The 26,394-nt window shown below is 37.4% G+C and overlaps 1 protein-coding gene across 2 annotated transcripts in view; it reads left to right on the top strand.

Annotated features, from left to right (window-relative positions):
- The window catches only part of LOC111022292 (putative triglyceride lipase), a 47,300-nt gene that overhangs the window by 4,803 nt on the left and 16,103 nt on the right, over positions 1-26,394 (top strand). The window contains exons 6-14 of one of the 2 annotated variants that reach the window (XM_088116953.1): positions 11,001-11,082; positions 11,178-11,252; positions 12,420-12,484; positions 12,808-13,782; positions 13,914-13,976; positions 14,054-14,100; positions 14,697-14,742; positions 14,852-14,931; positions 23,644-23,757. In XM_088116953.1, the coding sequence (XP_087973079.1) occupies positions 11,001-11,082; positions 11,178-11,252; positions 12,420-12,484; positions 12,808-13,782; positions 13,914-13,976; positions 14,054-14,100; positions 14,697-14,742; positions 14,852-14,931; positions 23,644-23,757 (1,547 nt within the window). The remainder of the gene's footprint in view (positions 1-11,000; positions 11,083-11,177; positions 11,253-12,419; positions 12,485-12,807; positions 13,783-13,913; positions 13,977-14,053; positions 14,101-14,696; positions 14,743-14,851; positions 14,932-23,643; positions 23,758-26,394) is intronic. The other variant, XM_022299460.2, reaches the window with a different exon arrangement.

The raw sequence follows: 26,394 nt of genomic DNA, 5'->3' as shown, positions 1-26,394 counted from the left end.
TTCAATCAAAAGCTAGAAATAAGGAGTTAATCTAGATCTACAAAGAAAATATAAATTACATAGTATACAAGGGAAGTAATTCCTAATTTGAAAACCAAATTTCAGTTCGAATTTCTACATTCCCCCTCAAGCTGAATGATACATGCTCGTCATTCCAAGTTTCGAAATCAATCTAGTAAGGCAGGTTCGATGCAATGCCTTAGTTAATATGTCAACTGCTTGTTGTTGGGAAGCCACATATCTCAAATTGACTGTCTTTGTCTCAATCTTCTCACTAATGAAGTGACGGTCTATTTCAACGTGTTTCATCTGATAATGATGTATTTGGATTTCTCGCAATGACTATGGTAGATTGATTATCATATAGTACCTTTATAGTACCTTCAGTCTTGATCTTGAGCTTAGTGTGAAGGCGTTTCAACCAAATTCCTTCACAAATACCATGGGGTAATGATCGAAACTCAGCTTCAACACTACTTCGGGCTACAACCTTTTGTTTCTTACTGCACCAAGTGCCTAAGTTTCCCCATACATAGGAACAATATCGTGATGTTGACTTCCGGTCAATTGGAGATCCAACCCAATCTGCATCAATGGAGACTTCAAGAGTTCTGTTTGTGGTCTTCTTGAACATGAGTCCCTTACCAGGATCGTACTTAAGATATCTCAATATTCTATATACAACTTCCATATGTTCCTTCAAAGTTTGTTCAGAAATTGACTTACTATACCAACACAAAGCTAATGTTTGACCGTGTATGAGTTAAGTATATAAGCTTTCCAACTAGACGTTGATATCTACCTTGATCAATTGGTTCATCTTCGGGATTAACTCTAAGTTTTGAGTTTGCATCCATAGGTGTATCTGTCGGTTTGCAGCCACTCATCCCGATTTCTCTTAGGAGATCTAAGGTGTACTTTTTCCGAGTTATAGAAATCCCTTTACTAGATCTTACGATTTCCATTCCTAGGAAATACCTTAGGTGTCCCAACTCCCAAGTCTTTGATCTCAAATTTCTTTGAGAGAAGTTGCTTCAGTCGAACCATTTCCTCATAAATATTTCCCGTAAGAATTATATCATCAACATATACTATTAATACAATGATCTTACTTAGTGAGAAATGCTCGATGAAGAGGGTATGGTCGGATTGACATTGATTATAGCCGTTTTGTTTCAACACAATTGTAAATTTTTCAAACCATACTCGAGGTGACTGCTTTAGTCCATAGATAGACTTCTTGAGTTTGCATACCTTCCCTTTGGTGTACCTATTCTCAAATCCAGTAGGTATGCTCAAGTACACTTCTTCTACAAAATTGCCATTTAGAAATGCTTTACATCAAGTTGAAACAATGGCCAATCTAGATTTGTTACAATAGACTTATCAAAAGATTTGTTACAATAGAGAGTAGTACCTGAATAGTATTCAACTTGGCAACTGGAGCAAAGGTTTCCTGATGGTCAATCCCTTAAGCTTGGGTAAATCCTTTAGCCATGTTAGAGTATAGATATTAGTATATTTTATATTCTTGTATTAATATTAATTTGTCATTTACCTTCTCCTTATAGGATTAGGTCAACCTTGTATATTTGTCTATATATAGACTTTAATAATGAGAATACATCACCTTGGATTCTCTCAAACCTTAGTCTTTACATGGTATCAGAGCTCTAGGTTTCTTGCCCATTAGGGTTTTGTGCCCATTAGAGTTTTGTTCATTGCTATCCAACTCAACTCACAACTACTGCCGTTGCCTCTGCCGATCGCCGCTATTTGCTGATTCGCCAGCGCTGCTGTTTTCCGATTGCTGGTCGTGGGTTTCGTCTCGCCGCCAATCGCCGTCGCTGTCGTCGTGTGCTTTCGTCACCGCCAGTCGCCACCCGTCGCCTTCGCCCTTCTGGTTGTCGTGGGGTAGCACTTAGGGTTTCTGGTTTCAGAAAACACCTAGTCCGGTTTGGTTCCAGCAATTTGATTCATTTGTTTTGTTTGGTTCGGGTGGTTTGGTCTGGTTCTGTCGTTTTGTTCAAATAAGTTCGTTTATTTGTTATGACTGAGAAGAAATCAATCGTAACTTCTGAGGTGATCCCAATGATATCAAAAATCACAGAACACAAGTTGAATGGAGCATGAATAGATTATTTGTCTAACAAGTTAGGCATGATTAATATGTATGCACCAACTTGAGGGGGAGTGTTAGAGTATAGATATTAGTATATTTTATATTCTTCTATTAATATTAATTTGTCCTTTACCTTCTCCTTATAGGATTAGGTCAACCTTGTATATTTGTCTATATATAGACTTTAATAATGAGAATACATCACATTAGATTCTCTCCAACCTTAGTCTCTACAAGCCACAAGGTGAGCTTTGAAGCGCTCTATACTGCCATCTGATTTGTGTTTGGTCGAAAAAATCCATTTACATCCAACTGTACGCTTACTTGGGGGTGAGTTTGTAAGACTCCAAGCCCCATTTTTCTCCAGAGCTTGTAGCTCTTCTAAGGTGGTAGCTTTCCAGTTAGGTCTCTATATCGCTTCTTGAATTGTGTTGGGAATTTTTATCTGATCTAGTGCCGTTACAAATGCTTTAAAACATAACGACAAATTAGTGTAAGATAAATGATACCGTATAGGATGTTGAGTACATGAGTGAACACCTTTCCTCACAGCAATGAGTCTATTATCTTCTGACATCTAGTGTGCTATTTCAGGGACACTAGGATTTTAGTTTAGATCTTGGCTTTGCTGAACTTGTGTAGGTTGTATTTCAATCCTCTCAGGTTGTCTCGCTCTTCATGAATAAACTTGCCGTTTAGACTCAGAGCTGGATAAGGAAGGACTCAGAAGAGAGTACAAGTGAACTTTCAAATGTTGGTTTAAAGTTAACAGGAAAATCAGGAATACGATCCCAATTTTGTGATTCAAGATCAGAATGCTCCCCTTGAATTACAGAATTGGGATAATACGGTTGATTTTCAAAGAATGTGACATCCATGGTATGAAAGAATTTTTGAGATGGAGGATGATAACATTTGTATCCTTTCTAATTTGGTGAGTATCCAAGAAAGACACATTTTGTGGATCGTGCATCAAGTTTACTCTGATGCTGAGGATATATATGAACAAATGGCGTACACCCAAATATTGTTAATGGTAGTTGAGACACGAGATGGGATGTAGGATAGATCGTAAATAAACTTTGCAAGGGTGTGTTGAATTTGAAAATGCGAGAGGACAATTGGTTTATGAGATAGGTAGCAGTGAGAACAACCTCACCCCAAAAAGATTTTGGAACATGTGATGTGAGCATTAGGGATCGGGCTATGTCGAGAAGATGATGATTTTTGCATTCAACGACACCATTTTGCTGGGGTGTGTAAACACCTCCTTTTGGTGAACAATACTATGGGATTGAAGATATGTTCCAAGAGTAGAGTTGAAAAAGTCACGTGCATTATTAGTTTTAAGTGCTTGGATATTGACTTGAAACTGATTTAGGATCATTTTACGAAAGGTTGTGAATAGTTGGCTAGCTTTAGATTTATCTTTCACAAGGAATGTGCAACTCGAACGTGTATGGTCATCAACAAAAAAGGAGGAACCAACGAGCCCCATTGATATTTTTTACCCTTGAAGGTCCCCAAATATCTCCATGGATTAGAGAGAAAGGTTGATATGGAGAATAAATATGGGGTGAATAATGTGCACGTGTGTATATGGAGAGTTAACAAATCTCACACTTGAGAAACTGACTCTTCTTATTGAGAAATAAGGAAGGGAACAGGCGCTCGAGATAAACAAAATTGGGGTGACCGAAACGATAGTGCAACATCATGACATGACTATCTTTGTGATTTAAAGACTCAATGTGGATTGAGTACAAGTTTATTGCATTCATTTATTGGTGGAGAACTAGTTGCTCTAAGAAGATACAATCCAACATAGAGTTTGTAGAGACTAAGGGTGGAGAGAATCCAATGTGATGTATTCTCATTATTAAAGTCTATATATATAGACAAATATACAAGGTTGACCTAATCCTATGAGGAGAAGGTAAAGGACAAATTAATATTAATACGAGAATATAAAATATACTAATATCTATAATCTAACATTCCCCCTCAACCCCTCAAGTTGGTGCATATATATTAATCATGCCCAACTTATTAGACAAACAATCTATTCAACTTGTGTTCTGTGATTTTTTGATATCATTGGGATCACCTCAGAAGTTACGATTGATTTATTCTTAGCCATAACAAAAAAACGAACTTATTTGAACAAAACGATAGAACCAGACCAAACCACCCGATCTAAACAAAACAGATGAATCAAATTGCTGGAACCAAACTGGATTAGGTGTTTTATGAACCCAGAAACCCTAAGTGCTACCCCACGACAACCAGAGGGGCGAAGGCGATGGGTGGCGACTGGTGGTGACGAAAGCACATGACGACGGCAACGGCGATTGGCGGCGAGATGAAACCCACGAACAGCAATCGGAAAACAGCAGCGTTGGCGAATCAGCGAACGGCGGCGGTGGTCGGCGGCGGTGGGCGGTGGCGACGGTACTAGTGAGTTGAGTTGGATAGCAATGAACAAAACCCTAAGGGATAAAACCCTAATGGGCACAAAACCCCTAATGGGCATCAAAACCATAATGGGCACAAAACCATAATGGGTACAGAACCCTAATGGGCAAGAAACCTAGAGCTCTGATACCATGTAGAGACTAAGGTTGGAGAGATCCAATTTGATGTATTCTCATTATTAAAGTCTATATAGATAGACAAATATACAAGGTTGACCTAATCCTATAAGGAGAAGGTAAATGACAAATTAATATTAATACAAGAATATAAAATATACTAATATCTATACTCTAACAGGGTTCAGCGTTGCCAATCATCTTCCCCGATCCCAAGTCCTGAAAAATACAAGAGTTTTCAAGAAATTTAGTTTCACAGTTCAAGTCCCGATTCAACTTACTTACAGATAGTAGATTATACTCCAGAGTTGGCACAAACAAAATTAATTCAAGAATGAGAGAGCTTGATTTTTGAATACTTCCAATCCCAGTCACTTTAGCAGGTGTACCGTTAGCAATTCGAATAGAAAGATTACCTATGTAAAGTGAAAAGGATGAGAATAAGGATCTATCACCTGTCACATGATCTGATGTTCCAGAGTCCACTATCCATTCAGATGGAAGAGTTTGAGTATGGAGAGCAAGAGAATTTTGGTTACCTTGTTGTACATTCCCAGAACCACTTACAGCTGTTGGTGGATTTGTTTTGTTCAATAGTTGTTGCACATGTTCAACAACTCTTTAGCATGTGGTTGTTGGTTGAAAAATTCAGATACAGCAGCATTCCCCCTAGTTTCCCGATCTGATTTGACAGTATTTGGCTTCCAATTTGCTGGTTTTCCAGGTAGTTTCTAGCATGTTTCTTTGACATGTCCCACTTTATGACAATGATCGCACCATGGTCCCCCTTGCGTTGTTGATTATCGCCATATGATTGGAAATTTCCTCGAGCAGCAAAAGCAGTTGGATCATTAACGTGATCTCGTTGGGAAATGAGAGCAGATCCATGTTGAGCAGAACAATGTTCTGTTGGTTCCAACATGATTTTCTTTCGGCTTTCCTCCCTACGTACTTCAAAAAATACTTCTCAAATACTAGGTAATGGCTTAGTACCAAGAATTCAACCACGAATTTCATCAAGAGATTTATTGAGACTCATCAGGAATTTAAAGATCCTTTTTGGTTCTGCAAATTCTCGAAAGAGAGCACGATCATCATAACATTTCCAATCAAGAGTTTCACACCATTCTAATTGTTGTCAACAACGAGATAAAGTAGAACGACATGTTGTAACAGTCAAATCACCTTACTCCATTTGCAAAATTTTGGATCATTGGGATCTTCCAGTACACGACCATACATGAACATCTTCACTGAGACCACTGAAGATAATTGTGACCTTTGAGTTTGTGACATGTTACTTGGGTATTGTTGTTTTCGGGAAAAGATGGGATAATGATTTGTGATTCAGAGCCTGCCATAGTGAAGAGTTTCGTGAATAAAGGAGATTTGCGAAATCAGTGAACTGAATGGTGATGACGCGGCTGCGGGATCGGCGACGACTGTAGAGGCGGCAATGAGATCTGCAGTGGCTGGGCTGCTGCAAACAGAATCTGAGAGCAGGTGGAGAATGGGCTGGACGAACAGATCTGCGAAGGATATTTCGAGACATACAGATCTGCGAAGGAACGGCGGCGCGGCGGCACGAATCTGTGAATGGAGGTCGACGCCGTGCCGCACGGATCTGTGATGACGGCAAATCGTAATGGATGGCAAATTCGTGATGATGGATGGTGGATCTGCATGGACCAACGACGAAGAGGGTTGACGGTGAAGCTGAACTGCTGTGAAGAGATCGTCGGAGGGGAAGATGACGACTAGGGTTTCTTGTGACGGCTAGGGTTTTTGATGACAGCTAGGGTTTTTGAGAATTAAAGTTTTATTTCCTAAAGCTCTAATGCCATGAAGTTTGTTTGGAAGAAATTTTCTTATTCATCTTAATACAATAGGATGTTATACTTATACAAGATTACTTTCGATAAAAAGCTAGAAATAAGGAATTAATCTAGATCTACAAAGAAAATATAAATTTCATAGTATACAAGGTAAGTAATTCCTAATTTGAAAACCAAATTTCAGCTTGAATTTCTACATAAAAACTAAGGATAGAGACACCAGAGAGACGTACACGAGAAAAGAGAGAAGAAATAAATTCTCAAATTGATTGATCAAAGATGAGGAATAGAGGCACTATATATAGGTTACAAGAGGAAACAAAATTTAGGAATAACCTCCTAACTTCCCTAAAAGGAGATTTATTTGCTAAATTTAAACATAAAATCTAAACAATTTTAAAACAACTTCTAACTAAGTCCACATAATCTTAACTTCTAACTAATTCAACACTACATTTTTTCATTTCCAAGATTAGTTTCAAAACCTAGTGGTAAGCTCACAAATACTTCTTCCAGATCTCCATTCAAAAAAACATTTTTTTACATCAAGTTGGTGAAGGGGTCCATCTAAATTTGCAACTAGAGATAAAAGTATTCTAATGGAGTTGATTTTAGCCGCAGGATCAAATGTTTCCTGATGATCAATCCCATAAGTTTGAGTAAATTCCTTTGCAACTAGTCTGACTTTATGCCTTTCAACACTACCATCGATATTACAGTTGATGGTAAACATCCATTTGCACCCCTCAGTTTTCTTATCTCTTGGCAGGTTTACTATCTCCCATGTTCAATTATGTCTTAGAGCATTCATCTCCTCCATAATAGCTAGTTTTCAATTTGGATCATTTAGAGCTCCTTGCAGGTTCCTTAAACAAACAAGTTAATTATCTTAGACGTAAAGACTTTATGGCTATTTGATTGTTTTTTATAGGAGATATAGTTTTCAAGAGGATATTTGGTGCAAGTTTGAGTCATTTTTATCAAGGCTATAGGAATATCGAGATAAAAAACAATAGAAGAGACATTTTCATTATTTGGAGAGACAAGGATGGAAGATTAGTTACCTGGAGTTTTAGAATCATCCCTCGGAGTTTCAGATTGGATTTGTGATGAGTCAGATATTTGGTCTTTATTCATTTGATCGAGTCTTCTTCTAGTATAAAACTTAAACTCAAGAATTGGATCATTTTGATCATTTTGTAGTAGTTCTCTCTTTAAGCGAGAGTTTTCTATGGTGGGCATTGAAGGACCAGTAAAGTCCAAACTAGGACCAGTGTGGTTGGGACTTATAACAATAGGAAGATGGATAGGTATATCGAAGAAATTATCATCCTCTGAATTTTGTTTATTCTTCAAAGTGTCTTCAGGAGAAAGTGTGTGGTTTTGGGAGGACGTCTGAATTGATTCCACAGCCCTTGCTACATCCTTCCATGATATGTACGACCTTACTTCCAAAAAGGGATTTTCGATAGCAAACTGTTGGGTTACAGAGGTTGGCACTTGGGATTTAGGCTTCAGAAGACACCTTTTGGACCGGGAGATTGATAGATGGGCTGCCCTCACAGAAAAATTAGAAGGGGTGATTCTAAGTCAAGGTAGAGACAGGATTGGGTAGAAAGCTGACAGTTGAGGTACGTTTCCAGCCAAATCAGCCTTCTTAGCCATCACCTCTCCTTCGAGGAAGCTAAACTCTGCTACTGCCTCTCTCATCTGGAACTTTAGGGTGCCAAAGAAGGTCAAATTCTTTCGTTGTTTTACAGAGGCATCAACACGGCTGATAAGTTGCAGGGAAGATCTCCTCATTGGAAACTTTCTCCTATAGTTTGCCATATGTGTTGGAAGGATACCGAAACTATTGACCATCTATTTTTGCACGGCCCTTTTGCCTTCCAAGCTTGGAATTCTGTGGCTGCTGCCTTAGATTTCTCTTTTCATTTTCCTAGAAAGATCGATGAACTCATCATAGAGGGCTTTGGTGGTTCCACTCTTAAAGGGAAACTTTTCGTTCTTTGGAACTGTGCGGTGAGAGCTCTCCTTTGGCTCCTATGGAAAGAAAGAAATAGTAGAATTTTCGAAGGAAAAACAGCCTCGATGGATTCTTTTTGTGTGAATATAAAAGCATACAGCTTCTTGGTGGTAACAATCCACAAGAAGGTTTTTTTGTAACTACAGGGAAATATGTGATTGTATAGCTTTTCTTTGGGGTGGGTTCTCTCTACCCTCGGCCTTTAGGTTGTACTTCCCCCTCTTGGTTTTTAGGCTGTTTTTGAATATATTCCCTTATATTTCTCATCCAAAAAAAAGAAAAAGAAAGGAAAATTCATCCTCACATAAAGTTTTTTTGTTTTAGGATCAAAACATTTATAACCTTTTTTTTCCTAAAATTATAGCCCAAAAAAATGAATTTAATAGCCCTATGACCTAATTTTCATCGTAAAGGACTAGGAATATGCACATAAGTATTACACCTGAATTACACCTGAAAGCTTTGATAGGTAAATTAGAGGTCAAACAAGTTGTTGGAAAATGTTCTTTCAAAACATCAAGAGGAGTTTTAAACTTCAAACCTTTAGTAGGCAACCGATTTATTAGGTAGACAGCGTAAGGACTACTCCTACCATAAGTACTTAGCAACCTCTAATAAATGTCTATTTTTTTGTTCAGGAATACCATTTTGTTGAGGAGTATCTCGATAATTAGAGTGATGATCAAAGTTGTTATCTTTCCAAAACTCACTCAAAATGTTCATTGAAATATTAATTTTCATTGTCAGAATGCAGAATACTAATTTTGGTTTGAAATTGGGTTTCAATCATATTATAAAAACATTTGAAAATATCCGTCACATAAGATTTTTTTGTCAATAAATAAACCTAAGAAAAGCGAGTATGATCATCAATAAAAATTACAAACCACTGTTTACTACTCTGAGTTACAACTTTAGAAGAATCCCAAACATCACTATGAATTAAGTAAAACAGTTTGGAGTTTGGGAAATATGTGGACCGAGGATGTTTTACAAAGATGAAATTTTCATAATGAAACTGATAACAATCGACCCTTTAAACAAATGTGGAAATAAGTATTTGAGATAGAAGAAACTAGGATGTCCTAGCCTAAAATGCCACAACATAATTTGTTCTTTAACAGAAGGAGAACTGTTACTACTAAAGCGCTGAGTTTTTTTATTACTACTAGAAGACTCATCAAAGTAATAGAGGCATCATAGCACATCCAAACGTCTTCCCCAAAGTTTGATCCTGAAAAACACATTGAGATGCATAGAAAGTAACAAGACAGTTGGAATTTTTAGAGAGTTTACTGACTGATAAAAGATTATAAGCTAATTTAGGGACATGAAGAATTGATTGAAGAGTTTTCAGTTAATTTAATGATCCCCTTTTCTGAAATAGAAGAGAAACTGCCATTAGAAATCCTAATTTTTTCATTGCAACATGTAGGAGAGTATGATTCAAATATTTTAGAGGAGCTAGTCATCTGATGAGAAGCTCAAATCAATAATCCATGGAGATGAGCTAAACCAAGAGAGTGTTCTATGGTAATTACCAATTTGTGCCAAGGAAATAAACATTATGAAATGATGAATTGTTCTCTAGCTATTGTGGTAAGTGATCCCCACTAACTGGATTTGAGTCAACACCATTAATACGAACATGTGGTAGATCACTCTTATATTATGCTAGACTTTGAGGTCATTTCAATGATTTTCCCAACCATGATAACAAAAAGGTGAATCAAATCACACCACAAATTGATATTGGAAAAGAAATAGCAGAGAACCAGAGGGCCGAACCAAAGCTAGAAACGAACCAAACCAGGTGAACCAAATAGAACCGATTTAATTGAACCAGACCGAGCTTCAAAATGAACTGAACACAACTTAGGATTTGTAGAACAGTACAAAACTTGAAAATTTTGGGGTCCTTGTCGTATTGAATCCAAAAATGGGTTTTGGTATGTTGTTACCTTTGTCGACGATTTTTCTCGGTAACTTGGTTATTGTTAGAGTATTTATATTAGTATAGTTTATATTATTGTAATATTCTGTACTAGTTTGTCCTTTATTGTCCTTTTACATTCTTAGGTCTTTCTTGTAAATTTGTCTCAATATACTCTTTAGTAACGATAATAGAATTATCTGATTCTCTCCAATCAATCTTTTCAGTTATATTTAATGAAAAGTCGTTTTGAGTTACTTTCTCATTTTTGTAACTTTCATGCTAAAATTCAAACTCAATTCGGTAGTTCTCTTAAAGTTCTACGGAATGATAATGCTAAAGAATACTTCTCCACTGATCTTGGCTCCTATTTATTGCCTCATGTTTCTGTGTATCTAAACTTCTCTACATTAGATATTGACTTATTTTTTTACTGTATCAAAAGAGCTTGATTCATAAATTTTAACTGTTTATATATCTTAGCAAATTTTAGGTTGCTGCATGGGATGCAAACTTGGTGACTCCACATAAACGTATGGGGAATGCAGGCATCAATCTGGAATCTCTTTGTGATGGTGAGGACTGGTTATAACTTCTTAGTTTATACCTTTTGGAAGTGAAGTATTATTACATTGTCTGACTGACTTCCATTAGTTTATTATGTCTTGAGATTTCGGTATTATTTTGGAGAAGGGTAATGAAACTTCTGGAAGAAAATCACTCCCTGCACCTCCCAAGAAAGAAAGTAAGAAAATCACTCCCTGCACCTCCCAAGAAAGAAAGTTAACTGCAATAACCTTGACTATGTTATGTATCTTGCTTCTATTCACGTCGAGAGATAAACAAAATGGTTCTAGAAGCGCATAAAAAAATGCTCACCCTATAGAGGGCTGGCTCAATGTGTCATACAAAACACGCTCCAAAAAGATACTTGGCCTACTTGACTACCATCCTCTTCCCTAAATACAAGGCATAACTAACTTGTCAGGGAGTGTTTCCCTTCTTATCCCTTCTTGAATAAATATTCGTAACTGCTCGTTCTAATATCTGACCCTTTGTCTTCGTGCCATTCTTGATAATTATTGAGGTGTTTTTTTTTTAGTAGAGTCCTGCATTGTAGAATTTAAAATGCCTTTTCCCAAAGATCACAGATCTTTTTTTCTCAATCGAAGTCTGATGGCCTCTATGTATTGAGTCAGTCTCTGACAATTAATTCCTTTAGAGAAGGCAATAAAACTTCTTTTGGTATCATGACATATGGACGTGTATATAGAGATGGAAACATAGAGTAGGTTGGAGGTCATGGAAATGAAGAGATAACTCGTCGAAAATGTCTTAGAAGACTTAACGTGAAAATTTCTAGTACTACGGGAATATGGAACAAAAGCATTTTACGATGGCGTGGGGTCCATAAAATATAATAATATATCTCGCGTGATTTGTCAAATTATAAATGGGAGGGGTATGTACTCCCATTGAACAATAGAACAAGAAATTTTCTATTGGCCATTCCCATGTATCAAAACTCAATGCTGTGATTGAGCCTGGTATGGGCGAGTAGGTGGGTGAGGGAGGTCCATTCCAAGGTCTTATTATCTTTGACGTTTTTACAAAAATTGAGATCATATAACGCAACCACAGATTTCCAAACCTCCTACATGAGAGAGAGGGATCTTCCACCCTAATCACCCCCAGGATCATTATCTAATCTAATGGAAAATGCTTATTTTCAATTCTACTTCAACGGTAATCCGTTCAATATATTAAGGTTAAGCTTCATTGTTGCAAAGACATAAGTGAGAGCTAGAGAGACAGCAAAAAAAAACAAAAGAAATCGCCTCCATATTGTTGTTTGTGGTTTAAGAAAAAAGAAAAAACTTGTCAAACTAGTAACAAGTATGTGTTTTGCAAGGAAATTTGCATGATGTATCAGTGGAGTTAGAAGGAATGGGTGGAGGTGGAAAGTTGCAGCTGGAGGTAAGTTACACCAGCATTTTGTGGCAACTAAATATTGCATTATCTTCGTGTTTTCTCCCAGTGCTAATGATTTACTGCTGGTTTGTACTAACTGCTTTGTGTTTAGGAGCTTAACTATATTCGTGTCTGATTTTTATAAATTTGTAACTCAAAAGGTGTTTTTTTCCTTTCTTTTTTCTTTTAGCGTTTTTGATCTGGTAGGATAAAGCTCAAAATAGAAGCTTTTGAAGGTTATTGTTTCTTGTTGGAAAATTAAGTCTTGCTTTCTCAAAACTTGTTTGTCTTGACGTGATTGATATTTGTTTATTAATTGTGTCTCTCAGATCAAGTATAGGACTTTTGATGAAATTGAAGATGACAAACGATGGTGGAGAGTCCCCTTCATTTCTGAATTTCTTCGCAATAAAAATTTTGCATCTGCTCTAAATAAGCTTGTTGGATCTGACACTGTGCCAGTACGTCAGTTTGTAGAATATGCTTTTGGGAAGTTAAAGTCATTCAATGATGAATACCCATCAAGTGATCATTTATTGAGCAAGCCAAAAGACAAAGATGATACACCTTCACAGTTGCAGAATAATGAAGAAGTCTCTATAACTGATATAAGCTCTGTCAAAGAGAGCAATTCAGATGAGGTTGCAGCAAGTGATAATAGAGTGGAAAATGGACAATCCCTGAAAGAAGTGACACAAAGTATTTTAGCAAAGCAATTCGATAAACAATTTTGGACAAACTTGGCTGATGTAACAAATCAAAATATTGTCAAGAAACTTGGTCTTCCTGCCCCTGAGAAATTAAAGTGGGATGGATTTGAGTTGCTAAATAAAATTGGTTTGGAGGCACGAAAGAGTGCTGAAGCAGGTTATATTGAATCAGGGCTTGCATCTCCCAAAAGTTTGGATATTGATCAGGAACAAAAGAACATTAGAATGGCGGAGTCGACATTAACTGATGTGAAGAAAGTTAAGAAAGATCTATTAAGTCAAACTGAGTCTGTTTTGGGAGCATTGATGGTTCTGACAGCGACAGTTTCTCAATTGAACAAGGAAGCACAGCTTATAGGAAAGAAAGAAACCAAAGATGGGATCTCAAAAAAAGTGGGAGAGACGCTTGGTAGTTCAGGGGACGGATCATTGTTGGATAATAGGAATTCTGAGGAAATGAAAGCACTTTTTGCAACTGCAGAAAGTGCCATGGAAGCTTGGGCAATGCTTGCTACATCACTTGGCCATCCTAGTTTCATAAAATCAGAATTTGAGAAGTTATGTTTCTTAGATAACGAGTCTACGGACACACAGGTAAAGAATTTGGTTTTCAAAATGGCTCTAACATTTCTAAAGTTGTCCCTAATTTTAGTCATTCAATGATGGAGCATTAGCAAAATTTGCCCAATTTTATGGTTTTCATTCCTAACTGTAGGAGTCTACAGGTTGCAATTTGGCGAGATTTTATGCGGAGAAGACTAGTTGTTTCCTTCAGGGGCACAGAACAAGTAGGTTATTCTGTTGATGTTCGGTCCACTGGAGTATAACATTCCATGTATAAGTTCTTACTTTCTGAATTCTCCAGTCAAGATGGAAGGACCTACGAACAGACCTGATGCTAGTCCCTGCAGGGTACTTACTTTTCTTTTCCTGAAGTACCATCCTTTATCCATTTCTTTGCATTTATTCATCGTTCTCCTTGTTTTTATGGAATCATATGGAGAATAAAAGAGAACGTTGTACATGGGATAAACCCCTCTATTGAAAACCCATAGACTGTCAAAACTGTGGTAGTGCAGTGTATCCGTAGTCAGTAACTTTAAACTAAGGTGAAGGTGAACCATTTAATTTTACCTGGAATAACTTTTGTGCATTTGAAATCATTAATATATCTTTTCCAACAAGAACACATGAAGCCAAATTACCTCCAACAAGAACACAACAATTTCTAGAAGTTGATCTTCTATTTTTTCTTTAAGGTCCTCTGGCATTTGAACCCGATTAGAAGAGTATATCCTTTTTCCATTCCATGGTTGGTATAGTTAGAACACAACTTGACATATAGTATTTTGCAAGCAAGGACCAACAAACGGTAAATGAGTGAGTATATGCATCCTTGAAGCCTTTTAAACTTGTGTGAATAAAACGCTGTTTTATTATTCTTTAATATCAGCTTCAGTTTTTAGATTTTTATCGTCATCTATTTTCTAATTTTTATTCTGGTTTAGGTTAAATCCTGAAAGGATAAGTGGAGATTTCAACAAGGAAGTTCAAGTAAGTAATAAGTAATATTGTTATTTTATTGAGGATGTGTATTTTTCTGAACTCCATGCATAACCAGTCTTCATTTAGTGTTTAATGATGAAGATGTGATTATTTTCAGGTTCACAGTGGGTTCTTAAGTGCGTATGATTCAGTGCGAGTGAGGATTATTTCCCTCATTAAAAAGGCCATTAATTATAAGTAAGTCTGCTACATATCAATTTTGATAATGATAATGTCTTCATCGTGTCTTAGAATCTCTGCATTAGAATTTTTCCATGGAGAATGGTTGTCTATATTTTCATGTTTAGTTGCCCTTTGTTAAATTATATTTTTTATTTTTTAAATTTCCTATCGTATTTAGGTTAGGATTTCCTTGTTCTAATAGGTAAGTGTTTCCTTATCCTAATTGGCAAGAATTTCATTTTCTTTCCTTCTTTGTAGTTGCTATTTATAGCCTTGTATCAATTCTTTAAAAGTAAGAATTATTTTTTCTTATCAATTAACATAGTATCGGAGGCTCGAGGCTTTTTTTGGTTGACCTTCGTTGTCGATCGATTTCTTGCTAACTTTGGGATCAATAGATTGTTTCTTCTTGTTCATGGATTTCTTCCACCACTGCCTATTCACCCGCCGGCGCTGCTGTTTAGACGTCACCACTGCTACTATTTAAACGCTGCCGCCACCATTGTTCAAACGCCACTGCCACAGTGTTCGAAGTATGCATCGCCGCCCGCAGTTGTTCGATTGTCGCTATTCAACACTGAGGCCATTGATTTCGTGTTCGCCGTCAGTTGTTCAGTCGTGGGAGTCACCGTCAGAAGTGCCGCCGTCGTTAGCCATTCGTGTGGCTGTCGTTGGATTCTTCGTTCCAAAAGTAATATCCCTCATCATTGCAGTCTTCGTCGACTTTGGGAAAGCTTGGAAAGCTTTTTTGTTTCGCGTGGCTGCTAGGGTTTCTGAAGTGAAATCTAGATAATTGTTGGTTTGGTTCATAATTTTTGGTTCCGATCGGTTCACTTTTGGCCGGGTTCATTTTCCAGCCCGGTTCAATATAATTTGGTTCGGTTCAGCTTCTTTTTGGTTTAGTTTTATTTTGTTTCGCCGGTTCTGTTCAACTCAATTTATTTCAAGTTATTTTTTAGCTTTCTCTAATCAACGACGGACTCCACCAAAACTCCCAAAAAACTATTGTAGAGACTAAGGTTGGAGAGAATCCAATGTGATGTATTCTCATTATTAAAGTCTATATATATATAGACAAATATACAAGGTTGACCTAATCCTATAAGGAGAAGGTAAATGACAAATTAATATTAATACAAGAATATAAAATATACTAATATATACTCTAACACTCCCCCTCAAGTTGCTGCATATATGTTAATCATGCCCAACTTGTTAGACAAATAATCTATTCGTGCTCCATTCAATGCTTTAGTAAAGATATCTCCTAGCTGATCTCCAGTCTTCACATACCCTGTACCATCAATCCTTGCTGTATTTTCTCACGTACATATGACAATCAACTTCAATGTGTTTGGTTCGTTTATGAAATACTGGATTAGATGCGATATGAAGAGCTGCTTGATTATCACACCAAAGTTTCATTGGAGTGGTGATGCCAAATCCCAATTTAGTCAGAAGCTGATGTATCCATACTAATTCACACACCGACTGTGTCATAGCTCTATATTCTGATTCAGCACTCGAACGCGACACCACGTTTTGTTTCTTACTTTTCCAAGAAACTAAATTACCTCCGACAAATACACAATATCTCGAGGTTGATCTTCTATCTTCCTTAGAACCTGCCCAATTAGCATCTGAAAAACATTCAATATTAAGATGACCATGATTTTTATATAACAAGCCACGTCCAGGAGCACCTTTCAAATAACATAGAATATGTTCCAATGGGATCCAATGGTCAGTCGTAGGAGAACTCATAAACTGACTCATAATACTGACTGGATAAGCTATGTCTGGCCTCGTAACTGTAAGATAATTCAGCTTGCCTACTAATCTCCTATACTTTCTCAGGATCTTTCAATAACTCCCCTTACTTTGTAAGTTGTAAATTAGGTATCATTGGGGTACTAAGCGACTTAGCAGCTAACTTTCCTGTTTCAATTAACAAGTCAAGTACATACTTTCTTTGTGACAAAAGGATCCCTTTCTTGCTCCTTGTTACTTCAATTCCTAAGAAATATTTCAACATTCCCAAATCTTTAGTATGAAATTGACTATGAAGAAAAGACTTGAGTGATAGTATGCCTGATGAATCATTACCAATAATCACAATATCATCAACATGTACAACTAGTAAGATAACACCAGACTCAGATATTTTATAAAAAACAGAATGATCTGACTTACTCTTCTTCATTCCAAAATTCTCAATCACCTGACTGAATTTTCCAAACCATGTTCGCGGACTTTGTTTCAACCTATATAAGGATTTACGAAGGCGACATACCTTTCCATTCTCCCCCTGAGCAACAAAACCTGGTGGTTGATCTATATAAACTTCTTCTCGAAGATCACCATGGAGGAATGCATTTTTAATATCAAGCTGATGCAAGGGACAGTGGTGAATAGATGCCAATGAAATGAATAACCTGACAGAAGCCAATTTAGGAACCCAGAGAAAAAGTATCAGAATAATCAATTCCGTAAGTCTGCGCATATCCTTTAGCAACAAGGCGAGCTTTCAAACGGGCAATTGATCCATCCGGATGAACTTTAACAGCAAACACCCATTTACAATCGATAGGTTTCTTTCCTGAAGGAGAGACACTAAATCCCAAGTACCATTGTCATCTAAGGTAGGCATCTCCTCCAACATAGAAGCCCGCCAACCAGGATGAGACAAAGCTTCATGAACAGTTTTAGGAATAGATACAGATTTAAGGGATGCAATAAACGAACAAGTAGATGATGATAAATTGTTATATGAAACAAAAGAAGAAACAGGATGAGTACACTTACGCTTACCTTTTCGAAGGGCAATAGGAAGGTCATCACTCGTTCCTGGATCCACAGGCAAAAAAGCTGCTGGTATAGGGCATGAGTCCGTAGGAGGTTGCCGATGAGAATAAACTTGAGTAATAGTGCGGAGAGAAGGATCAGGCGCAGAGGAAGATGTATTGCTAGGAAGTTCTTCAGTAGAAGTAGAGACAATAGAATAGACAAGAAAGGTATCATCTTCATGGGACTGCTCGCTCTGACTGGTACTCAAGGACGATGAAAAAGGAGTATTTTCAAAGAACATAACGTCAGGAGAGACAAGATATCTATTGAGATCAGGACAATAACATCGATACCCTTTTTGAACACGAGAGTAACCAAGGAAAATGCATTTCAATGACGTAGGGTCTAATTTGGTGAGCTGGAGGCGAACATCCCGAACGAAACAAGTGCAACCAAATATTTTAGGTTTAATAGGAAATAAGGTTGCGTAGGCACAAAGTACGATAAGGTATTCCACCCTTAAGAATTGACGAAGGCATGCAATTAATCAAGAAGTAAGTCGTCGAAACAGCATCAGCCCAAAAGTATTTTGGAACATGCATTTGAAACATTAAGGCCCTTGCTGTTTCGAGAATATGTCTATTTTTCCTTTCTGCAACTCCATTTTAAGACGGAGTATCAACACACGAGGATTGATGAATAATACCATGTTCACTTAAATAGGAGCTAAGAGCACCAGAAAAATATTCCTTAGCATTATCAATCTGTAGAACTTTAAGAGAGCCACCAAATTGAGTTCGAATTTCAGGATGAAAGTTACGAAAATGAGAAAGCAACTCAATGAGAAAGTAACTCAGAACGATGTTTCATCAAATATAACCAAGTTACACGAGAGAAATCATCGACAAAAGTAACAAAATACCGAAATCCATTTTTGGACTCAATAAGACAAGGACCCCAAACATCAGAATGGATTAATTCAAAAAGAGCATTAGCTCGTGTATTGACTCTAGGATAGGAACTGAGACGATGAAACTTAGCAAATTGACATGACTTACAATCTAAAGAATGCAGACTATGAAATGAGGACGGAGACTTTTTAACACGGAGAGAGATGGATGACCCAAACGACAATGTTCTTCGAAGGGAGTTGGCACTCGAGTGCAAACGGTGGCTGTAGGTATTTGTGTATCAAACGTGTAGAGGCCATTAGATTCACGCCCTTTACCAGTAGTCTTCTTCGTTGTAAGATCCTGAAATAAGCAATAACTAGGAAAGAATAAGACACGACAATTGAGATCACGAGTAAGTTTACTGACAGAGATCAAATTAAAAGAAAATTGTGGCAAATTTGAAACAGAGATCAATGAAAGAGTTTTGGAGAGATGAACTGTGCCAGAGCCAAGAATTGCCATCCGCTATTGTAACATCAGGTAAAGATGTAGATGGTGAAAAGGTAGCAAATAAATTGGGGTTACCTGACATATGATTCGTAGCACCAGAGTCAATGACCCATTTTGACGTGGAGGAAATAAGACATTTATTGGTATTACCTGAATCAGCAATGACAATGATTGGTTTAGAGGATGATGCCATCAATGACTCTTGATACTGTTGGAATTTAGCAAACTCTTCCGCAGAAATCGTTACCATTAATTTCTTCTCAATCATAACTTCAACAATATGGACACAAACAAAAACTGCAGTGAAACAGACCAAACTAAATCTGAAGGAGGAAAGGGAATCGAACCAAACCAATTGAACAGAGCCAAGTGAACCAAACCAATTGAACTGAAACAAACGAACCGGACCAAAACCGGTATAAATCAACCAAATCGAACCGGAATGTGACGAACCAGACCGAACCGAACTTGAACCGGATGAACCAAACCACTAGAAACCAAACCGGTTGAACTGGACCGCTTGAACCGAATCAAGTGTTTTCTGAAACCAGAAACCCTATGTGCTATCCCACGACAACCAGAGGGGCAAAGGCGATTGGCAGTGACGGAAGCGCACGGCGACTGACGGCGACGAAGGTGCGAAGGACGGCCAGACGAACCCCACGAATAGCAATTGGAAAATAGCAGCATTTGCGAATCAGCAAACGGCGACGGTTGGCGGCGGCGGTGGTGGTCGGCGGCGGTGGTGGCCGGCGGCAGTGGCGGTGGTGGTCGGCGGCGGCGGCGGCGGTGGTCGTAGTGAGTTGTGTTGGATTGCAATAAACAAAACCCTAAGGGACAAAACCCTAATGGGCACAAAACCCTAATGGGCATCATAACCCTAATGGGCACAAAAATTTTAGAAGAAACCTAGGGCTCTGATACCATGTAAAGACTAAGGTTGGAGAGAATCCAATGTGATGTATTCTCATTATTAAAGTCTATATATATAGACAAATATACAAGGTTGACCTAATCCTATTAGGAGAAGGTAAAGGACAAATTAATATTAATACAAGAATATAAAATATACTAATATATAGTCTAACAACTATTATGGAAGAAATTAACAAATCTTCCACGGGAGATCTACAATACATTCACCCTAGTTATAGGTTGGATGGAAAAAATTATTTAAAATGCTCTCAACTTGTTTGAATGTTCTTGAAAGGAAAAGGAAATTGAACCACATTATTAAGAAAGGACCCAAAAGTTTGATGTGTGGGATGAAGAAGATTCAATGATCATGTCTTGGTTATGGAATTTGATGACTCCGACCGTTAGTGATACTTGTATGTTTCTTGAGACTGCAAAAGACATATGGGAAATAATGAAGCAAACTTATTCCAAAGTAAAAGATGATGCACAAATATTTGATATCAAAAGAGGCCATATTCCTTATCAGAGCAGAAATATGTGATTGACTTACTATTTGAAATAGGAATGTTTGGTAGCAGATCAATGACAACCCTGATTGATCAAAATCATAGATTATGTGCAGCTGAAGAGAGTCCTCTAATAAATACGGAAACTCACCAAAGGTTAGTTGGAAAATTAATATATCTCTCTCATACAAGACCAGATACTGCGTATGCTATAGGAGTGGTAAGTCAATTTATGCATAGTCCAAAAGAAATTCATCTTCAAGCAGTGCATTTGATACCTCGCTATTTGAAAAAATCCATTGAAGAGGATTGTTGTTCAACAAAGGCGAGAAACTCAATCTAGAAGTTTATACAGATGCATATTATGTAGGATCGATAGACGATAGGAAATCAACTTCTGACTATTGTACTTTCTAGGTGGAAACTTAGTGACATGGAGAAGTAAAAAACAAAATGTGGTTGCAAGATTGAATTCAGAAGTAGAATTTAGAGCAATGACATTGGGAATCTAAGAATTATTCGGGATAAAGATTATTTTCATTTAAAAGATTTGAAGATTCCATGGGAATGTCATATGAAACTTTACTATCATAGTAAGTATGCTGTCGGTATTGCACATAATCCAATTCAACATAACTGAACAAAGCATGTTGAGGTTGACAGACACTTCATAAAAGAGAAATTAGACAGCGGGCTCATATGTACTCCATTTGTACCAACAAATAATCAAATAGCAGATATCCTTACGAAAGGATTGAACAACAACATTTTAGCGCATTTGGTTAATAAGCTGGGAAGGGAGAATATTCATTCACCAACTTGAGGGGAGTGTTAAATTATATTTTATTTCATATTGTATTTAGGTTTAAATAAGTTAGGGTTTCCTTGTTCTGATGGATAGGTATTTCCTTATTCTAATAGACGAAGTTTTGTTTTTCTTTTTTCTTTGTAGCTCCTATTTATATTATCAACTCTTTAAAATTGATAAGAAAAGAATTATTTTCTTTATCAATTAACAGTATAACTCTTTAAAGTTAATAAGAAAAGAACTATTTTTCTTTATCAATTAACCGTTTTAATTTTCACAATTGTCTTTCTATTCATGTTTGTTGAATTTTTTACCTTCTCTATTATTTTTGTCATTCTCTAGCTTTATTTATCTTTAATTTTGTTTATTCTCTCTAATTTGTCTAAAAATTTTTAGTTTCCTTCTAAGTTTATTTCTGTGTCTAAAATTTGTCTCTAAGTTTCTTTTCTCTCTTGTTAGAGTATAGATATTAGTATATTTTATATTCTTATATTAATATTAATTTGTCCTTTACCTTCTCCTTATAGGATTAGGTCAACCTTGTATATTTGTCTATATATAGACTTTAATAATGAGAAGAGAACATTGGATTCTCTCCAACCTTAGTCTCTACATGGTATCAGAGCTCTAGGTTTTGTGCCCATTAGGGTTTTGATGCCCATTAGGGTTTTGTACCCATTAGGGTTTTGATGCCCATTAGGGTTTTGTGCCCGTTAGGGTTTTGATGCCCGTTAGGGTTTGATGCCCGTTAGGGTTTTGATGTGCATTAGGGTTTGTGTGGCCATTAGGGTTTTGAACTTATTTGATTGTCCCTTAGGGTTTTGTTTATTGCTATCTAACACCACCGCCGACCACCGACCACCGCCGACCACCGCCGCCGCCGTTTGCTGATTTGCCAATTGTTTTCCAATTGCTATTCGTGGGTTTCGTCTCGCCGTTCTTCGCACCTTCGTCGCCGCTAGTTGCCGTGCGCTTCCGTCACCGCCAATCGCCTTTGCCCCTCTGGTTGTCGTGGGGTAGCACTTAGGGTTTTTGGTTCTAGAAAATACCTGATCCGGTTCAAGTGGTCCAGTTCAACCGGTTTGGTTTCAAGTGGTTTGGTTCATCAGGTTCAAGTTCGATTCGATCTGATTTGGTTTGGTCTGGTTCTGTCGTTTTATTCAAATAAGTTCGTTTGTTTGTTATGGCTGAGAAGAAATCAATCATAACTTCTGAGGTGATCCCAATGATATGAAAAATCACAGAACACAAGTAGAATGAAGCACGAATAGATTATTTGTCTAACAAGTTGGGCATGATTAACATATATGCACCAACTTGAGGGGGAGTGTTAGAGTATAGATATTAGTATATTTTATATTCTTATATTAATATTAATTTGTCCTTTACCTTCTCCTTATAGGATTAGGTCAACCTTGTATATTTGTCTATATATATAGACTTTAATAATGAGAAGAGAACATTGGATTCTCTCCAACCTTAGTCTCTACATCTCTAACATTTCTCTCACTAAATATCTTGGCTAATTCTCTCTTTAAACTTTAAGTATTAATCATTCAAAATTATTTTTAATTATATAAAATCACTTGAAAAAGTGTGTACAAACGTTAAAATAATTATATAAAAATCACTTTAATCTTTCACAAAATTAATTATCATTAAATCTCTTTTTCTAAAATCAATTATTCTAAAATCCCCGAGAGTTTTAGCCCATAGAACTTTTTATTGTATATGAATTAAAAGGATAATAGAACTGTTGAAGCTTTTTCCAAAATACACATATATGAGTTTATTGCCATAATAAGGCTGCAATTGCTATAACTTATCATTCAGTTGTTCATCATAGGACAAACATTTTATAGGGAGAAGATTGATGCAAGCACAACATCTCTTATCTTTCAACAACAGAACCTACAACTAGAGGTCTTTAAAAAGACAGACCTTGTATTTGATTCGTTACATGTAGAAGGAATATGATATGTGACCGGAACTAAGTGTTGTGATCTGGGTACATGGGGTGATGTTGGAATTACACTTAAGAGTTTTGGATTTTGACACGATGGCTGTAAGCTCAATACATCATTTCATAGTGACACTCCAGTCTCGGGAAACTTGATTCTTCGAAGGCCAAAAAAATATATTTATTTACCTACTTTAAATTTGTTAACTTCTATTTTTCAGCTTTACTTGAGATTCTCTTGGAAAAACACAATCGATTGTTTCTATGATATATTCACAAATCAAGATGTCTTATCAACTTGAAACTCTTTTCTGCATTCTCTGACTATCTTTCCGTTTCTTGCAGAGATGATTGTGGTGAGCCACCAGTCAAATGGCATGTTTATGTTACAGGTCACAGTTTGGGTGGTGCATTGGCTACACTTCTTGCTCTTGAACTTTCGTCAAGTCAACTTGCAAGGTGAGGGTTTCTTTTCTACTTGAATAGGTGGCGTGGGACCCTAGGAGGTATGTTCATGTTACACGTTTTTGACACGCGAAAAGCATGTCTTATTTTTATTATTGGACATGGCTCTGACACACCGTCGACACGCCTATCTAAGAAACTCAAAGAAAATGTAGGCTATTTAAAAAAAAATGAAAGCCCAGCCAAACCCATGTTAAAAGTAAGCCTCCTATCCTAATTTCTTTTTTAAAAGAAGAAAGTGTAATTTTTAAATAAAACCCAGCCCTAATTTGTCTTGCAAAGAATAAAAGTCCCCTGCCGCTCAGTGCTTCGCCTCCCATGGCTTCAATGACGGCTGTTCTTCAAATTTTGTACTATTGAGCACATTTGATTTTGTTTTATTCAATTTGTGTAGTTAATTGATCTAGAAGCATACTATGTCGCCAATACATATGCATATGTTATCTTAAAAAAAGAACATGCCCCCGACATGTCCCTATCCTACATTTTTAAAAGTTGATGTGTCGTCGTATCTCGTGTCCATGTCCATGCTTCTTAGGAGAACCCTTCCCCAAGATTTTTTTTTTTTTTTTTTTTTTTGTGTAAGAAACAATTTCATTGATGTATGAAATTACAAAAGCCTCAAATTAAGGGATTACATAAACCACTTCCAATTTGCTAAGAGGGAAGTGTAGCTATAGTAATGAAACATAGGGGAGGATTTACACCAAGTAATGACTGTGAATACTATAGCTTCAAAAAAAATATCAAAGGGGAGAGTTTTGTTTGTGAAGATACGTTGATTTCGTTCTCTCCAAAGGTTCCAAAGAAAAGCTCTCATGAAGTTTTGCCAAAGAATTGTCTTTTCCTTTTTGAAGGGGTGTCCTGTAAGGGTAACTTCGAGAAGGAGGGGAGGATCATTCGGTAGTGCAGTGGTCCACCCAAAAGTGCTTAGGATGCAGTTCCAAAAGTTTGTTGCAAAGTGACAATTTATAAAGAGGTGTTGTTGGGTCTCGTTGTTTGATTTACACATCACACACCAGTGGGGAGAGAGAGCCATGTAGGGCATTCTCCTTTGAAGCTTTTCACCGGTGTTGATAGCACGATGGCTAAGCTCCCAAAGGAAAATTTTCACTTTTTTAGGATAAGTGTCTCTCCAAATGCCCTCGTACAATCGCTGTGGGGTATTCGTGCAAGGCCGTGAGAGATCGTTAATAAGAGAGAGGGTAGAGAAGATGCCATTTGTTTCTAATTTCCATGTTAGAGAGTCTGCCTGTAGAAAAGTTGATAGTGGAGAGCTTGTGTGAGAGGGCTGCCCATTCTGAAAATTCAGCATCCTTTAGGTTCCTTCTTAATCGTAAATTCCAGCTATTGTTTTCTGCTGTCCAGAGATCTCGAACAGCAGCCTCTTTTTTCAAAGATAAGGCAAAAAGAAGGGGATAGTGATGTTCCAGTGGTTCGTTGTCCAACCATGGTACAGTCCAAAAGGGTGTATCCTTCCCGTCACCAATTTTGTAGCTTAGTCTATCAAACACCAGCTTCTGTGTTTTGAGGATCCCTTTCCAAAGCCCTTTTCCAGCGCGGAGTGATGTTTTTGTTTGGCTTATGGGACCAGGATGAGCAACCATATTTAGAAACAATCAATTTATGCCACAAAGCCTGCTTTTCTTTGATGTATCTCCAGATCCATTTTGCAAGAAGGGCTTTGCTTTTCTGTTTCATGTTGGGCATACCCAATCCCCCTCTAGCAGTGGTTGTTGTGCAATGTCCCATTTGATCAAGTTCATCCCAGATGAGTTCTTTGTGCCCTTCCAAAGAAAGTTTCTAAATAAGCTGTTTAAAATGTTGGCTACTTTGGGTGGAAGCGGAAACAGTGAAAGGTAGTAAGTAGGGAGGTTTGTAAGAGTAGCCTGGATGAGCGTGTGTCTACCTCCTTTGGAGATGAAAGAGTTTTTCCATGAATGCAGTCTTTTCTTAACCTTCTCTATCATAGGGTCCCAAAAAGGAAGGGTTTTGGACTTTCCGTGAAGGGGAAGACCGAGGTAAAGAGTAGGCCAACCTCTCATTTTGCAATTGAATTTAGTTGCAAGGGTAGAGAGCTCACTGTCCTCCATATTAATTCCCAAAATCTCAGATTTTTGGTGGTTGATTTTGAGCCCGGATGCCTCCTCAAATAAACGGCTGATGTTGAACATGTTGGTGAAGGAGGAGTCCTCAAAAGTGGAGAAAAGTATGGTGTCGTCTGCGAATTGAAGATGATGGATGTTCAGAGAATTGTCTCCAAGGTCAAAACCCTTTATGTGGTTTCTGCTGGCTGCCTGTGACATGAGGCGACTAAAAACATCAGCAATCAAGATGAAGAGAAAGGGAGATAAAGGATCACCTGCCAGAGGCCTCTTGTTGCAATGATTTTTCCTCTCGGGCGGCCGTTTATAATTATAGAGAAATTTGCAGAGGAGATACAGCTGTGGATCCACTTCCTCCACGTGTGTCCAAACCCTTTAGCCTCTAACACAGTGTCAAGGAATTCCCAATCAACACTATCGAAAGCCTTTTCATTATCCAGTTTGATGACAACTCCTTTTTTTTCCTTCCTTTCACAATCCTCAATAAGCTCGTTAGCAATCAGCGATGCATGAAGGATTTGTCTCT

The sequence above is a fragment of the Momordica charantia genome (genome assembly GCF_013281855.1).
Source record: "Momordica charantia cultivar OHB3-1 chromosome 9 unlocalized genomic scaffold, Mcharantia_2.0 BLBB01000009.1, whole genome shotgun sequence".
Taxonomy (NCBI): domain Eukaryota; kingdom Viridiplantae; phylum Streptophyta; class Magnoliopsida; order Cucurbitales; family Cucurbitaceae; genus Momordica; species Momordica charantia.
Note: the sequence above shows the minus strand (reverse complement) of the source record. Positions and strands in the feature narration are given on the sequence as shown.